General features: G+C 35.8%; 1 protein-coding gene across 1 annotated transcript; it reads left to right on the top strand.

Moving 5' to 3' along the window:
• The first annotated feature begins 208 nt into the window (after nt 1-208).
• LOC134531848 (RNA-binding protein 48) lies at nt 209-17,981 on the top strand. Its single transcript, XM_063367834.1, has 7 exons — nt 209-471; nt 2,597-2,787; nt 7,126-7,304; nt 12,673-12,851; nt 15,311-15,528; nt 16,943-17,063; nt 17,614-17,981. The coding sequence occupies exons 1-7, from the start codon at nt 316-318 to the stop codon at nt 17,674-17,676; spliced, it is 1,107 nt and encodes a 368-aa protein (XP_063223904.1). The 5' UTR covers nt 209-315; the 3' UTR covers nt 17,677-17,981.
• Nucleotides 17,982-18,073: the final 92 nt, after the last annotated feature.

Here is an 18,073-nt window from a genome sequence, read left to right as displayed (position 1 = left end):
AGTAGGCATTAATATGAAATGAAATTTAAAAACATGAAGTTTTATTTAAAATAATAAAAACATTTCTTCATAAATATTACTTTTTTAAAAAAAATAATTTAGTTATTTAACTTTTCAGCGTTAAAAGTATTTTTTCCTATGTTTTAATATTAATAATTCTAATGTTGGTTATATGTTAAATAACATTTGTGTTGTGTTTTTAAAAACAAAGTGGTGAAAGTGAAACAACTTGAACATAATCATGAAAATGGAATGTCTTGAGTGGTGAAATAGTAATTGGGCACATAATCTATATAATAATGGTGGTCAGCAGGAATGTTAATTTTTAGAAGATACTTTTATTCTGAAATAAAAATGGCCTCAAGTAGTAAAATAAAGAGAGAAATTGTTCGACAGCCGCATCATGAACAGGCAGAACTTTGCACGACAAGAGCTAGATACAGACAAGGGAAAAAATTAACAGCCGTCAAGGTAGCTGGTTATATCAGTATCCTCCTAAAACTGAAGTGTAATGCGTAGTATGTATTGAAATGTCACATTTTGTGTGGTAACGTAACCCTGCTGCAATTGTGCACAAGTCCGGTGGCAAACAGTCCCCCTACCTTTCCTTTACCCACAGGAACTGCTGTCTTTTTCTTCTATAAAATATTTCAATTCCCTATCGTCCTTATCGCCATAGAGATTTTTCCCCTTTCTGTTCTCTATTTAAAAGTTCTGGAGTTTACCCTCCTGCTTTTATATTGCCCTCTCTCTACCCTGTGTCCCAGCTTGTCACCCTTCCACCCACTCAGTATCTGGTACATCCTGATCAACCTCTCTGTCTACCTTTCCTGTAGACTGTCCCACCCCAGTTCCTTCGTTCTATCTAATTAAATGGCCTCCACTTTCCCTTCACCCACCTAGCTGCCCACCTCTGCACTCCCTCTTATTCTCTCTCAAACAATGCTGCCACATACTCGAGCATGGGGTGCACCATGGTGGTGTAGGCCTTCTCCTTCAGCACAATACTTTCTCCCCTTAGTACCTGTCCCAGCATGCCCAAGGCCTGCCTGTTTTTCTCCACAACGTTCCTCGCCTGTTCCCCCTACCCCAGATTTCCTTGGAGTCCTAGCCCCAGATTCTTATAGGTACATTTCTGGGCAATTATTCCATGAAATGTATCCAATTGTATTTTAACATAAAATATTGAAATAAAGTAAGCAATTAAATGTGTTTGTAATGCAAAACTGATCTATAACCAAAGTATATTTGATTTTGAAAATATGAATTGTAAAAATTTAATATAAACTGGTTATGCAATAAGGAACAATCACACCTAGTCCTTAACCTGGAAAGAAAAATTTTTTACAAGTCAAAAATCTGAGACCTGACCAGAAATCAAACCCAGAAACTTTGCCCAACCAACCATAAGTGCTTACTGCTATGCAAAATGGCCAGATGTGCAGGTTTTTCTTTTAATATTTTTTTTCATTCTGTGGATAGAGTCTCACAAGGCATCGGGATATAGAACATATCAAGTCATACAATGTAAAATACGTGCATGTGCATCGCTGTTAATATATAAAAAATTAAAATACAGTCATTTTTAGCTTCTTAAAATGCAGTACATAGTACATTTCTGTAATAAATACTTTGTAGTGTATATTTATTAATGGTAAAATAAGTTTAGGTAACTGTTTTCATAAAGAAAATTTTGGCATATATAATAGACAAAAGGAGTTATTATAAAATGAGATATCAGGTCAACTAATAAACAACAGTTCTATTTCTCTTCTATAAAATTAAAGGAATTCTTAAGTTGTGTTGCATTGACAGTAAAATCAGATTTTTGTGTGTGATTCAGTTGCGTTTTAGGGCTCCAGAGAAAGTTAGCGTTGAATGCAGAGTATCTTGCAACAAATTCCGTTAAAGCAGAAAGCACATAGGTGTGTGTTATTAAGCAAGGCTGCCAAAGAGTTGGGCTGAGTTCTGCGAACTATGTTGAGAAAATGATAATTTGTTTCTCAGATTTCAGTATAGAAATCCAGGAATGAAACTTCATAAAATAATTTAATTTTTTGTTGAGAAAATGTTGCAATTGCTTATCAGATAAAATCAAGCGTTGTATCTGTAGGTATTCATTGGGGTGTAGCAGAGTCAGTGGTTTGCTTGAAAAATTTTTGTTTTGTATAAGTATTTTAAGTTCAGATTGATTTTAAGATTGGAAATTTTTTCTTAGCAAAAAACAAATTACGTTAAAACTTTTCGTATACTAAAAAGTTATAGGAATCTTTCTCTTTGATTTGCTGCTGTGCTACTAACCATTTGTGGAACTATAGGAAATCTTTAGTTTTTTAACTAATTCTAATTATTAACTTATTCTGAAAGCACACCTATGCAGTAGGTTGGACTCTAACACTTGTCTAGGCTGGCATGTTCAAAATAACACCATGCATCATTCCTCTCAGCGTATGGATTGAAAGTACAGTCTAATATGGTTCAAGTTTTTGATCCCGATTGCGTTAATGCCGTGCTGGAAGTGTTCTGCGTTGTCGCGTCGAAGGGCGGCAGGTAGCATTCCTTGACGCACCAGCTGTACGTGGCAGTGGCACCCTAGGTGTACACCATCAACAGCGAGTCCCAGCACCTGCTGGTTTGCGGGGTGCCGTCCCTGGGGCTGCAGGACGAGCTGCGACACCTGTGCTTGAGGTTCGGGGACGTCCGGTCCCTGGCCTTCGTCCCCGGCTATGCCGCGGAGGAGTTCACCGACGTCTTCCACCTGCAGTACAGCAGGATTCAGTCAGCCAGGTGGGCATGTCCATGCGTTTTCTTTTAAATATTTTTGGAGATTTGTATTTTTTTGACTGTAATTGTATTTGCGATATGTGTATGTTACTGTGTTGTAGCTAGAGATGAAAGTTAAGCAGTAGCGGATCCAGAGGGGGGGCTAAGGGGCTCAAGCCCCCTCCAAAAGCATCTGGGTCCCTATTGTTTTAGTGTTTGCCTCGATAAAGCCTAGCCTCAGCTGGGTCAAGCCCCTCCCAAACCAAAATCCTGGATCTGCCACTGAAGTTAAGTAATTCAAAATAAAATTTCTGGAAAAATATAACTACATCTTATTTCCAGGAAAATTTCCTTTTATTTCCATTACCAACTTTTGTTTTCATAATTTAAAAACGAGTTGATATAAGTTATATAATAATTTCTTTTCTGGATATTGTTAGCTACGCCTAATGTTTAACCACCCATTTTTTGTTGTTGTACCAGTTAGTTGGTAGAATAACACAAGTTCTATACAACTCTCAAGTGTTAAGTGAGCAATTAGGTGGAAAAGATGGACAAAATGTTTTACTTTGTTCAGTTTGTATAAAAAATTTGGATGAAATTTATTTGTGTATATTTCTGTTAAAGTAAAGCATATTTTCCAATTTTTCAGAAAAATTTGGTAAATGAGAGAATTTTCCTAAAAATTCTTTTCTTTAAAAGTAAAATCAGTAGTTGTAACCAAGTTATACTACATTTGGCATTATATTTCTGTTAGGAACATTTTGTGATACAGTATCAATCATGCCTTTGCAATTATGATTTTTTCACATGGATTTGGGCATACATATGTGGATCATGGGACAAAATAGGAGATTTTTTCAAAACATTTTGAAACACTAATGCTCATGTAATTTTTTAGTTTTTGCCATAGAACAGCTTAATATTCTTTATTAATGTTTCTTTAGTATTCTCTTTTAAACTGTTGGTGTTTGGCACCCACCCATCTCGGACAGAGGGGTGGAGACGTGGCGGATGTCTATCGGTTGCTTTGCTGGTGATTGGGTGGTTGCTTGCCCAGCGCCAGCTCTGTGGAAAAAGCAGCTTCTAACTCGTGAGGCGGAAGTGGACCGTCCGTCCGGCCCAGTGTGGCTCACCGAGGACGTCAACCATGCAGAGAACTCTGCAGCGAACTCTTTTGTGAACTATTAGTTGGACCACGTGTTGGGGCCCTTCAACATGCCCCTAAGCACACACACGTGTACGACAAAAAAATTGGAGGGCAGGAGGATTAAGGCGTAAATGAATACTTACAGTCCAGTGGTATTGCAGTTAGTCCTTTAATCATAGCACAGAGCACTAAGAAGTGCCGCTACAATATACACACATGGTACAAACGAGATCGAACATTAAAACAGAAATAACAAAGAGAGATTTTATTGGAGCGTCTCGCACCCATGTCTGGCCTCGGTGGTGGTCCGGGCGGGACTGGAGACCAGGACACCAGGATGCCACTCCCGCGCATGGAGCGGAAGTGACGTCACAAACACTGCTGCGACGTGCTGTGGACAGGGCTGGCACCCGGGTTTTAATTACGTGCATGGAGGTATGATGTCATGTTCAATAATAAGCATCAACTTATTTAATTAATTCAAAATATTGCATTAATAATATTATAATATCTATTATTAAAATAATAATTAATAAAAATTATATAATTAATTATAAAATAAATTACTTCGTAAGTTAATAGCATATTCATCAATTAGAATTAATGTGTGAATAATAGCAGCAATATTACTTAGAAAAATAATATGAATAATATCTATCTTTATATATTTTAATACAACTGTCCTTATAACAAAAAATATAATTTTTTTCAAAATATATCACATTAAATAACTAATATCAATTAATAATTAAAAAATAAAAAATAAATCTTAATATTATATTTATTATGTATTAGAGGATTACCACCTATAATAGGATTCATATCTAAATGATTAGTAATTCAATCAAATACTATATTAGACAAAGAATTAATATTAATAGGATTAAAGGTAATAATATTAATACAATTTATTATTATTATTATTTACAAATTAAATTTTCATTATTAATACTATCATATTTGCCTATTAAAGAGCACCCAGCAGACAGGGAAAAAAAAAAAAAAAAAAAAAAGTCAGGGAATTCAAAAGGTGTGTTAAATACCTGGAAAGCATAGGGAATCTGACAATAAACAAGGTTTAAAATCAGTGTAAGTAATTTTTCATTTCATATGTTTTATTATGTTTATTTAATCATAAATTTGGTTGGTGCTAAAAATCAGAATCTGATATTTAATAAATTTTAAAAATAAAAAATTAAATATAAGGAACAGATAAAATATAAGACAGATAAAATATAAAACAGATTAAATATAAGGAACCATTTTCTATTAATCTGAGGCTCAAACAAATATCCATACCTAGTCTTTGGCCTGATCAAAACTAATGATGTATTGTTTCAAAGTTTGATAAAAAAATTGTTTTCTTTTTCAGACTGACAATGTTCATGGAAATAACAACATTGCAAACTGTATAATGTTTTTATAGGCCTTTCTGCACATAATGTATGTTTTTTCAAATTTGGTTGTGATAATAAGGTGTATCTTAATATATGTGTTATATTCCTGGATAAACCCATAAGACAGGGAAAAAAGTTAGGTGACTCACAGAAAACGAGGGAAAAGTCAGGTAATGGTTTGTACTCCATGTGTGCACTTAAATGCACATGTGTGTGTGCATGCACATGTGTTTGTATAAAAAATGGACATATTGATTACATGTGTTACATTCATTATCGTACACAACCCGTAGCATGTGATTCGTTGCGAGAAATTAGACAAAAAACATTTTCAGCTTTCTTTAAGTCATTATTTAAGAAGATATATACAGTTAAAACTAACCTTTTTGGACACTCTTTCATTTGATATCACAAACTCTTTGCAGCTGAGCACTTTATAAATAAAGGAAAATGATATTGTCAACAATTTTTAATAGGTTAATGTCTGTTATTAGAAAGTTTGTGTGCCAATTTTTTGCTTAGCAGCGTTAGTTTTTAATTTCTTCGGGAAAAGTAGTTTCTATGTTTTTGCTTTATTTTCTTGGCAGGAATCACCTGCCAGGCTTAGTCAGTGTTGTTGGAAACTTCTGTACATATGTGTATACAAATGAATAGGTGTTTAATAATATTCTCTTTTATTGATGAAAGTGTATTATTCAAGATGACTATGTCTGAGCAGCGTTAAATGCCAATGTGAATGTGCAAGAATATATTGCACCATATATGCCTGAGTGACATTCATTACACTTTTTGGTAGGCATGACTACAATTACCACTGAATCAGCAGTAGAGGCACTTTGCACATTTAAATGTACACTTGTAAGTGGCACTGGCACACCACAAGTGGCGGTCATCCCACAAGTTGCTATAGGTCTGCTCTGGTGGCTTCGCATTGTGATGGTCAAGATTAATCTTAATTCTTAACTTAGCAGAAGAAACACGCTTGTGACCAAGCAAGTCCTGTTAAATCACAGTGAAAAATTTACATAATGACAAGTAAGAAAAAAGCTGAAGCGCAATTTATCAGTTGTTTTTCTATTTTGTGTAGTTTATTTTCTTTGTAGAAAATTTCCTGACAAATTGTTTTTAATGTCTCACTGCATAACATTTTAAAAAATAAACTAAGTACTCTTAGAGAAGCGGTGATCGAGTGGTTACTACACTCGCCTCCTACTAAGGTGGTCCGGGTTAGATTCCCAGCGGGATCGAACACGGACTTTTCACGAGTGTGAAACTTGACATACATTGTTGTGGCCTGTGGGGTTTCTCGGAGGACTTCAGTTTACCCCACCAGTTCATTCTGTCTCTGATCCACATCCCTATTTCATCTTACCTCACGCACTCTCCAGGCTTATCGTAGCAACAGGTCTGCTCCCTCGGGTAGGGCAGCCGACGCCTGTGAGTGTCAGCCACATTCCATCCATGCAGACCCTGCCTCAGGTAGGAAACTACTTGTTGGTTTTCATTTTATCACTCTTAAATATTATAAATTTATATTAAACTGTATGTTAAAGAAGAGTTTAAAATACATAATGTGTTACTTTGATACACCAAATCTTCATATCTAACAACATTAAGCATTACTTTAATGTAAAATGCTCAGATGTTAAGTTTTTTTCATCTCCCAAAGATTCGCCAAATTCAAGTAGTTTGTATTTTTTTTTTCATGCAATACTCAGTACTGTTATTTTGCTCATTCATTATACCTTTTTCATATTTTGTTGTTTGCATCTTTATCATCATGATTGGGTGTTGTGTTCTCTTGTTTTTTTTCAGGTATGCGAAACGTCAGCTGGACGGAAGATCTTTCTTTGGCGGCGTGCTGCATGTCTGTTACCTGCCGGAGATGGAGTCTGTGGAGGAGACTCGGACGAAACTCATTCAGCGACGCAGAGAGGTGGCAGCACGCGTGAAAGGCCACAAGGCTTCATCGCTGCAGATACAGAAGAATGGAGGTTTGTTGAAAGTTGAAATGTATGTGACATTGATGCAAGTGGGGTAACAGCTTATAGCTACCTACATTGTGAAGGCTGACTTTCTGGGCAGGGACATATTCTCTTTGTTCACTAAGATGTAACAGAGTTGTTCGTGCCTGTGTTTGTTCTCTGAAGCTTAGATTCATTTGAAAAATATTAATAAATTGTTTCATTATTGTTAAAGTTTTAAAGCTTTTGTTTTCAGTTTGGTTTTAGTGATTATTTGTTTGTTACTAAGCTATAATAATTTGGTGCATAGTATAAATATTTACTATGCTTAATGTATTTCTTCCATCAAGCTTACCTGAATTCTTAACTGTGTTATACAGAAATTTGTCAAACTATTCTTCTTGCTGGTACATATTTAATAAAAGAAAGTATATTTACCTACCTACTTAACCTGTTTGGTAAGTTCAGGTTATGATCCATGTAAAATTATTAAAATTATTTTAAACTATTATAACTTAAGTTTGTGTAAAAATGTGATAATAGGTTCAGTGTTCCATTTGTGTTTGCAAGGTGTTACATTTCTATGGAAACAGACCAGATTTCTATTTACGCAAAAATAATGTGACTCTGAATATAATGCGACCCCAAACTTCCTTGATTATGAGTTTACTAGCTGCATTACCAAGTGTTGCCCAGGCTGAACACAAGGTGATATATTTTCTGTAAGTTAAAGCAAAATGGATAGTGCTATATGACTGTGTGGTGGACATAGAGAAATAATACACGCTCACTGATAGTATTTTTGTTACCTACCTTCTATGATTTTCTATTATAAATCTGAATTTATCTCTTTTTCAGTCTCTTAATGATGGAATTTCATAATTATATGTAACCTTGGTCATATTCCAAGATATGAGCTAGCTGTGTGCCAAATTTCACTCAAATCTGTTTAGCGGTTCGGGCGTGAAAGAGTATAAAAAAAAAAATGATTGATTGCTCACACAAACTTACATCCCCTATTTCACCCCGTTCAAATTTTCTTTTTGCGACAAAGCGTAGCCTGTGTACTTCTCCAAGGTCAAATCTAAAATATTTTAATTATTAAATTTAGTCTATATTTACTGTCATCAGTAAATTTACATGATCATTTTTTAAATACCAAACTGCAGTTAAAATTTTTTAAAAATTTTTTATGACTATGGGGGAGAAGCTGTTCAGAAAGCATGGAAGGGGGGATGCATTCCCCAGCAGCCACAGTGAAGAGATGCAGAAATAACTGGTGACAAACTGCATTTGCACCTGTCACCTGTCACACCTGTGCAGAGGTTCAGGAAGCTCCGGACTAAAGTGGCATAAGTGATGCAGCTCATAGGCAGAGCATGTGGTTTTTTCCCCCAACTAAGTGGAGGTTTATTAGGGGGTAATTACAGCTGTCTAAAGTAACATAAGTGACACATTTAAGAGCTAGAGCCTGTACTTTTTCAACTAAGGTGTTCCCAGTGGCGAGATACAAGTTTGCGATATTAATGCGACCCCACTTTTAGTTTCCACAATTTTGATAAAAATCTTAGTATTATATTCAGGTAAGTATAGTATCTATATATATCAAATAGGATGTTGGTATGTATGACATTGATAAACTCAGACACAGACTGATCACCATGAAAGTGGGTACATCAAAGCTTTTTTTCATGGAGAAAGTTGTTAAGCTATCTATTTTTTTGTAACTTGCCCCTAGATGGTGTTGCAGTGCATCAACTTCTAAACTGTTCAACTGATCATCATGGGTAAACAGAAAATCATAGGTCATAGACATACAAACAGCAATTGTGTGTCATTTCTCTACGTCAACCACTCTTCTATCCATTTTGCTTTAACTCGCAGACAAAATATCACTCAGTGTTCAACCCGGTCAACACCGGATACTGCAGCTAGTATTATAGTAAAAGTGGTTGGAACAGACATTTCCTCATACTGAAAGAACGGTTAGCACCTAAAATCTCTCGGAAACGTGTTGCAGGTGGAAAGTCTGCACGCTAATTATAAACCTTGAGTGTAGGGGCAACAAGGCATGTGTTGTCCTGTGGAGCGGCGTGGTGCAGTGCAAAATCACGGAACTCTCATTCCAGAATATCCTGTTTTAAATCTTGTTCCAGCCACTTTGATTTCTGTTTTGTTGGTTTCTGGAAGTCACTCCAGGTACTTGGTGGGATGGTTTCTTATTATAAGTCAATTAATGATTCCTGTCCCGATACTCCAAGTCCTTGTTGTTTTTAAAGTGTCTTAATTACCTCAATGTTGACCAGATTTTAATACAGAAAAATGTATAACCACTTGTGCTTCCTTGTTCACGGACATTAATCAAACAAGTGTCTCATGGTGGTTGAGTGGTCAGATCACTTGCCTCCCACCAGGAGCTGCATCAATCTTTCATTTATGGAAACTTTCTTGTGTTAGGTCTGTGAAAAGCACACTTTGGAGTATTGGTGTATTAAATTGCTACTTACATAGTGCTCCAGCCTGGCTCAAAATTTCTGAGTGCTAGTTTTATGTAAAGGACAAGAAACTGAAGAAGAAACAATAATTTTTGCCACTCAGGAATAGGAAAAAAATAAAAACAAGGGGGGGGGGGATGTGTGACAGCCACCTCTCCCACAGACAGAGAAAGACCAGATGGCCACACAGTGGCATATTTTTTATGTCCCAATAAGCAGACATGCAGTACACAAACACTTCACTTGTGTTCAGAAATCTACTGAATCTAAATCTGTAGGCTGTCCTTACTGTGAAACGATTATCTGGAGATGATCACAGTCATTTTTGTAGCATCTCATTAATTTCTGGAAACACTTGTCAAATACCAAATAAAGGAAGTAAGGAATTTTAAACTTGGTATCATAACAATAAATTAAATTTACCATACTTAATTAATGTGTTACTGAAATAAGCAACAAAAATGTGCCCCAAATATTACGTTCAAATAGATTAGGTGATTTTTCTCGTTAACGATTACAGTTCTTACTAAATTTGACCAAATTAATTGGATTAAACTACTTTTAGACTAAATTTAGTATTATTTATAATATTTTAAAAAACATTCTCTAAATTACTTATTCTCACAAGTTATCAATTAGTTTGGGCAAGTGATTGAAAAATAGGTCATTGTGTGTGCTGTCCTGTAATAAACTAATAAACAATTACTTAACCCAACATTTGAGCATAAAAAACTCACTGTAAAACTAAATTTTACTTTTAATAATACAGAAAATGAAATTTTCCATCTCCATAAGTTTGACCTGTACGCAGAATTTCTTGGGGATGGATGGGGAGGATGGGGGTGGGCGAAAGAACCACTTTGCCTGCTGTTTGCTTTCAAATTGTTTCCATTTGTTGGTGGAAATAATAGATATTCTAAGATTTTGAGGAGGGGGGTGTATTAACCCCTCCCCAGTCCTTCCCTCCTGTATATGCCCCTGCCTCCCACTAAGTTAATCCCAGTTTGATTATAGATAGAAATTGAATTGGATCTTATGCAAGAGGGAAATGTGTCGGATGCTTCAGTGAGCTGGTGGGTTTTTCTGGGTTCTCCTGTTTCCTCCTTCTGTTCATTCAGTCAGTGCGCCATTCTCATCTCATCACCCCTCATTGCATTTAATGACTTAGGCTTGTATTCCTAGACACAAAAACAAGGGTTTAGGTGTTGAATATGCTACACCTACACCCTAATTGTATTCCTAGTGCACGATAAGACATGGCTTGTCCCTTAATTTTAGGGAACAAATTTTGGTGTCCTATCCGTTGCCTATCTGCATCCAAATTCTGCACATGCACATAGCTAATGCATTTTTTATGATTTAATGGTCATAACGAGAAATAATCGCAACTTAAAAAGTACATGAGAAAATTAAACACACAGTTCTGTTTTTGTGCTACAGTTCTGCCCTCTCTAGTATTTTTTCTGTAAAATTATCTATGGTTAGGAAACATGCGCTCGTTGAAACCAGTTTCTAGCCTCATGCAGGAAACAATTCATTAAAATGTTTGCTGATTTGTTTCTTTATTGAGATTAGGACATTTGGACATGTTCTGGAATACAGCCCTTGAGTTATGTTATTGTATCCCAACCAGGCAGTGCTTATTTGCTACCTTACCTGTACATCTTGCAGACCTGCCAACTCTCACGATTTTGGTGTGAGGCTCACGATTTTAAGGCCCATCTCACGCCCTCACGCCAAAATAGTGTTTCCTCACGATTTTTTGGGGCCCCAAGATTTTGTTTGTAAAAGATACAAAACAAGTTTTACGAAAGCTTACAGTAACGAGTTTCCATCAATACTCGAGTCACGTAAAGGAAGTAATTTTGCGTTTTGTAGCATGTGCCGTGCTGATTTTTCTATCTCGCATAGTGGAAGAGGAGACATTGTGAAACATGTCGCTACAAAAAACACAACTAACATGTGAAGTGTATTGCTTCCAATAAAAAAATTAATTTTGCTGTGAACAGTGATAATAGTGTTACACGAGCAGAATGTTATTTTACATCTTTTTTAGTTGCGGCCCTGCATGATCACTACACGACAGCGCTAAATTATGTTAAACTAAATTAAATCTGCAACCTATTATTTGTTGAAATAAATTTTGAAGCAGAGACCACGTAACATATGCACAGGTATGTCACTTAAATTTAAAGATTCTCATTTGTTGTTTTTTATATCTAACCTGTATTTATGGGCCTGGAAATTTTTATCGAGGACCTCATGATTTTTTTAATTTGAATGTTGGCAGGTCTGATCTTGGAGTACTGCCCTTAATGCCAGTGAAACGTTAATACATAATTCATTAATATTTTTAATTTGATTATCACTAAGGATAAGATTATATGGTGAATTGTACAGAAATAACACCAATTAGCATGTCAAAACATCGCATAACACAGAAATACAAGTTAATACACCATATCATATGGTACCAAAATGCAAGTTATATCATCAAAATAAGCAGCATTTAACCTAAGCTTATTTCAAATCACAAATTAAGTCATCTTTTAATGTTTGATATTCAAGGAATGACATTATTTCTGTACCAGGTTGATCAAGCCTCTCGTACTGAATCACTTTTGAGTTACAAATGCTCACCAATTTATTTTTATTGTTCTGAATGTTTCTGTTTTAGACAAACTCGTTTCATATTATTTTATCATAAAAATACAGCATGTCAACATTACACTATTTTGGGCAAATAAGTGTTTAAAAACAGAATTTATAATAATAAAAACAATTGCACTGAAATCTTAAGTTTTTAAAACTTAAATTTACTAAAAATTAACCCATAAAATCTTGTCTCTGTTAATCACGCAAAACCCTGTCGTTATCTCTTTAATTCTTGGTGGTGGTTGCAGGGGAGGCTAGTGCACCTCCGAAGACGTACCACCGCAGGAAGAAGCACCCGGCCCTGCCGGTAACCGCGGATAGGCTGGCAACACTTGGAGCCAGCGAGACGGGCCCTGCGTGCATCTGGAAGGGGATCCCAGTCGCGATAGACCCTCGCACCGCCACCCCAGCGCCGGAAGTGTCTCAGGTACGAAGCAAGTCCTGCTGCGTTGACACTTGAAGACCTCCAGACTGTTCGGTGGTCCAGCCGGCGGCCCCTGAAGGCATGACTGTCCGGAAATGTTGGCTTCCTGCTTTTTCAAGGCCTATTCTGAGGTTTTTTTGACTATATAGGCTGACCGAATTAGACCAACAAACCTGGCTGAAAATTCATCATGTCAAAATAGGTTCAAAACCTCAGTACTACTTATGGTCTAAAGTACTTCCCAAGGACGATATACGGCTTGGAAGTTGGAGATGAACAACATATTTTGATTGTAACAGAAAAAAATATTTTAGACAGAACACTAAGCATTTGAATTATGTTAATATGAATGAAGTTTTACAACCACTGCAGATTTTGTGGCTGTTGAAAATATATTTATTTTAACTTACTTGTGTACTTAATATGTATAATCAAAATATCTGTATACCCTGTGTCGGATTTATGCTCTGAAATTGGGATTTTGAGCATTACCCAATGTCAGTGTCGATGGCGGCTGCCATTAGGTGGTGTATATTGGGAATAAAGTACCTACTTATAATATTATGAAAAAATTAACTGTACAATATTTGGTGTATTGACAGAATAACCATGTAGAAAGAAAACAGATTACACACACAAATAGCAAAACAAGCATGAGAATGATATTGAAAAAAAAAAAAAAATTAGCTGTTATGACCCATAATTAGGTAATAATCCGGTCAGATACACTACTAAGTCATAAAATAAGTAGTATCCAACCAAACTTCTCTCAAGTTTACCATAATGATGATATATACTATGAAAATAATTAGTTATCAATACAGTTAAAAAAAAAATTTATCATTTCGTTAGTATCCTCGGTAACATATTTTTGCATGACTCGTCGGATGATCACTATTACATTTGCTCTCGGAGAGCAGCTCTTCCAGCTCCTGCTCGCTGAGGTAGAGCAGACAAAGCAAATGTAGGAAGATACCCAGTCTCCGTGTTCTTAAGAGGCTTTAAGTCGCTAAACCACGCGAATGGGATGAAAAATGAGTGCTCAGAATGTAAAATGAAGGCGTAGTGATATTTTATTCCTACTTTGAAAATTCTGAACTTTACGTTAAAAAGAATTGTACTGAAATTATGAAATAACTTCTAACCACTAAAGTTCCTCGTGAGTTATAATTAAGTAAAATGTAGGCAATGCTTACAGAAAAAAAATTGCGGTAGGATGTGTTGGGACGCTGCTGCCAGTTTTTAATGTGAATACGTCGTGTAAATAGGAAGTTCTAAATTACGTCCGCGATCTTAGATTTCTTCCTCTCCCTGCAGTGCGGACCGTTCAGCACCAATAAGTGGCGCCTTTTAGGACTCGTTGCAGGCTGTTCTTTCTTCTACTTGTCGCTTTTTGCCATTCCTATGCCATATGCCTCGAAATTGTAATTTTTTCGGACTATTCTTCGTAATTTCGTCTCACATTTGTTATATCGTAACCTTTTTTTTAAGCTTTTAAAAAGTGGTTAGTTGATCACTATTTTTTGAATAGAATTAATTTTTATTTGATTCAAATTGGTTAATGCGTGTGTCCAATATATGCTCTCAAAGTACATGAGTCACCCGGAATCAAACTTTTGAGGAGGAACTCGCCTATTACTCGAGTGACCTGTAAATACAAAAAAAGGGGGTTGTCTGTAAAGTCAGTTTACAGACAATAATTTTACGTGATAATGTCATAAGAAAACATTGATGAAAAATTGCATACTTTTTAATTTTCAAATATTATTTACAGTTTTTGCAAATTTATTTAAATAATTTGTTTAGATATAATCATGAACAATTAGTTAAAAAGCCCCCCTTAACCTGTTTGATATTATAGAAGATTTTTTCGCACGGTGGTTGGCCGGTTCTTGCACGCTCGGCTCAGGCGGAACGTGACAATTTTTCGTGCGTGCAGCCGGCGTTTATCAATTTATAAGACGTTATCACGTCAAAAATACCAAATTAAATACTCGCCAAAGTATTTGTATACATAAAATTTAATATTATTGAAAATTTTTATTCATAATCATTATTTGTTAAATATAAAACAAAGTGTGAATTCTAAATTTCTCAATAAATCATCTAGGTCTATACAAGTTCTTTTTTTTTTTTTTTTTTTTTTTTTTGTGAATGAGTTTGACATGGTTCAGGTAATATCTATTGACTATTGGTAACAAATAATTTGAAAAAAGATTTTATTTGAAATGTCGACTAAATATCAAATTATTCACGAATAGCTAATATTTTTTGATGACTCACAGTGCTTACATAGTGAAACATAGGAAAAAAATACTCATGGATAAAAAATAATGGGGTGAAAAATGCAGTAAACTGACATGGAGGGTGTAGCAGGTGTGCAGTATGAAAGAGTGAACGAAGTGCAGTGTGCGTGGAGACACAGCAGACAGGTGCCGGGGGGTAACTGTGTTTGCCCGCAGCCGTGCGGGCCGAGCCTTCCGGGCGACGCGTGGCGACGGGCGGGAGTGCGGGAGCGCAGGCTGGTGCCCCGCCCACCCCCCGCCTCCAAGCCGCCGCCCGCAGCCTTGCCCCCCGCGCCCGGCTCCTGTTCCGCCCTCGGGCCTTCTGGCGAGAGCGCCTTGCGCTTCGTGCCCCGCCCCGTCGCCATCAACAAGAGGATAGTGTTCCACTCCAAGCGGTGAGTTTCACACGTGTCAAAGCAGGCCGCACTGCATCTGGTCAACGTCAGTACGGTCTTCTATGTTTCGGCACAGTCTGTAATCTAGCACCAGTGGCGTTGCTCACGTTCAGATTTTTTTGGGTGGATTCTGACTGAGTTTGTTGATACTAGGCTTCACGATACAGGATATAAAATATATATTTCTCTAATTGAATTTTAACGTACAGTGAAACCTTTTTTATGTACAGTGTAAACTCTTTATAACATCACTCGATTTAACGACAAACTCCTTAAAACGTCGAAATTGCTTGATTTTGGATTGGTTTACCTTGTTTTCTATACAATAATACACTCTATATGGCGTCACGCTCACTCTATTTAACGACAACAATGCGGCATTATCAATCACTAAGCAGTACTTTCTAAGTTGCCGAAGTTGATAAGAACTGCAGCTGTGTACGTTCTTTTGGTTTGCTGTTTTGTTGTATTACTATCTAGAACGTGTTTACTTCGACTGACGTACCGGAGATTCTAAGAAATTTTGTCTTTTGCTTTTGTATGATGAACTTGCACATGACGAGTAAACGAAAATCTTTGTGTATTGACGAAAAAGTTTTATTAAGCACTTGATGCAACGAATCTACCAGAAAAATACTTTTTATATAATCAAGGTGATCCGGCAGTGTCTCAAGATATCTTTAAAATACATAAGAAAATACAATTAAAATATTGGAGCAGCAAAAAACATCAGACGAAGATAACAGACTATATACAATAAGTGTTGTTATTTGTATGAATATTAATGTTCTTGTGTAAAAAGTGTTCTATATTAGTAAATACATATTATTATAGAACAGTAAAATGATATCTTTTATTTCTCTCCATTTAACGACCACTCTCTATAACGCCGAAAAATGCTCAGTCCGTTAATTGTCATTATATAGAGTTTACACTGTACTTCGCTGGAGTCTAAGAAAATTTGATCCAAAATACATAGAAAGGTGTAATATGAAAGAAAAACAAACATTGCAATGCATGTTCTTAAACCAGAAAAATTGAGTTAAAAAATTGTTTTGTTGATCTAACTTATTATATACATAAAATCAGAATATTATAAATAATTTAAATTATAATCACATTATTTGTTACATTTAAAATTAATGTATGTATAATGTTGCTGAAAACAAATATAAATCATCTTAACATTGAATGTGTTAAATTATTTTCTTTATAACTTTTTTTGTGAGTCTCATTTGGTATATTTATTGGTAACAAATAATTTAACAAAAAAAAATCTATCTAAAATGTTGAAATGAGTATCAAACTGTTCCTGAGAATAGAGTATAAAATTATTCACGAATTGAGAGTATTTTTGGAACACTCGCAGACCTCTGTTATCGACACTGGTGGCTGGGTTGCTCTTGTACCGCAGAGCCTCGGAAGAACGCTCCGTGGCGGGCGACTGCACAGACCAGAGGAGAGCCGAACACCTGGACGGGATCGGAGAGACCTTGAACACCACGGTTGCCAGCGTGCGGGACAAGATGCAAGCCGTGGGTGTTTGTTTGTTTGTTCGTTTGTTTGTTGTCCGAGATGTGAGGGGGGAAATTTCCTGTTTGGAAAATTTTTTGGAAAAATATAACCAATTGTTTTTTTTTTCCCCAGGAAATTGTCCTGTTTTTATTACCATAGTAGATTAACATATTTTAAGATAGGTTTATATATACATATGCGTGCACACACACACACAGATATATATATGTGTGTGTATGTGTGTATGTATATAAATAATATGTCTTTCTGCAAATTGGTAAATTGGTTAAAAACATATTTTTTGATCTTATCAGTTGGTAGAATGTAGAAAGGGTCATATCCAACTCTCAGATGTCATGTGAGCCATCAGGTAGTGTAGAAAATGTATATAATGTATGTTTTATTAAATTACGTTTGTGTGAAAAAAAGTTGATAGAAAAATGTAATTTGTTGGAAAATTTGTCAGTTAATTTACTTTTCCGGAAAACTAACATCTCTAGTTGTTGCGTGTCTCTTTTGGCTCCGGCACCACTGGGGCTTTTGTCACCGCAGTTGTCGTTCTTGTTACAGGTGTCCGTCCCAAGCATGGAGGTTGTGTTGGAGAGAGACAATGCAATCAAGTTCGGGCTGTGACAATCCTCTCAGTGTGTCTGGAACTGTGTACAAGGATATACAATTATTACATTGCATATTCATCATCACTGCAGTATGTACTGTGTGCTACTGTTTGACATTCAGTGAAACATATCTGTCCACTCTCCATGATACACAAATACACGCTCTTGTGTTTTGCTCCTATTTTAATGTTTATCTGTCACTATATTTTCTTGAATTTTTTAAAAAAAAAAAAATATTTTTCACACTCCATTGAGAAGTACTTATCTTAATAAGTTTCATCCTATTTATGTTTAGTTGAATTTGACTTTTTGATAAATTTTTAAATACAGCTTTTACAAAGTTGAAATTTTGTTTTTGTATACTTTATTTATGTCATATTATTTCAAGTAGTATTGTATTTAAGTATTTACTT

This window comes from Bacillus rossius, chromosome 5, assembly GCF_032445375.1.
Source record: "Bacillus rossius redtenbacheri isolate Brsri chromosome 5, Brsri_v3, whole genome shotgun sequence".
NCBI lineage: Eukaryota > Metazoa > Arthropoda > Insecta > Phasmatodea > Bacillidae > Bacillus > Bacillus rossius.
The sequence above is the reverse complement of the archived record's forward strand: the minus strand, read 5'-3'. Positions and strand labels throughout refer to the sequence as shown.

What these genes read in the sequence shown, in the direction of transcription:
- LOC134531848 (XM_063367834.1), top strand. Translation starts at nt 316, where the DNA reads ATGTTAATTTTTAGAAGATACTTTTATTCTGAAATAAAAATGGCCTCA. An exon ending in AGCAGGATTCAGTCAGCCAG is followed by an intron (nt 2,788 to 7,125) that starts GTGGGCATGTCC and finishes GTTTTTTTTCAG; the next exon opens with GTATGCGAAACGTCAGCTGG. An exon ending in CAGCGCCGGAAGTGTCTCAG is followed by an intron (nt 12,852 to 15,310) that starts GTACGAAGCAAG and finishes GTTTGCCCGCAG; the next exon opens with CCGTGCGGGCCGAGCCTTCC.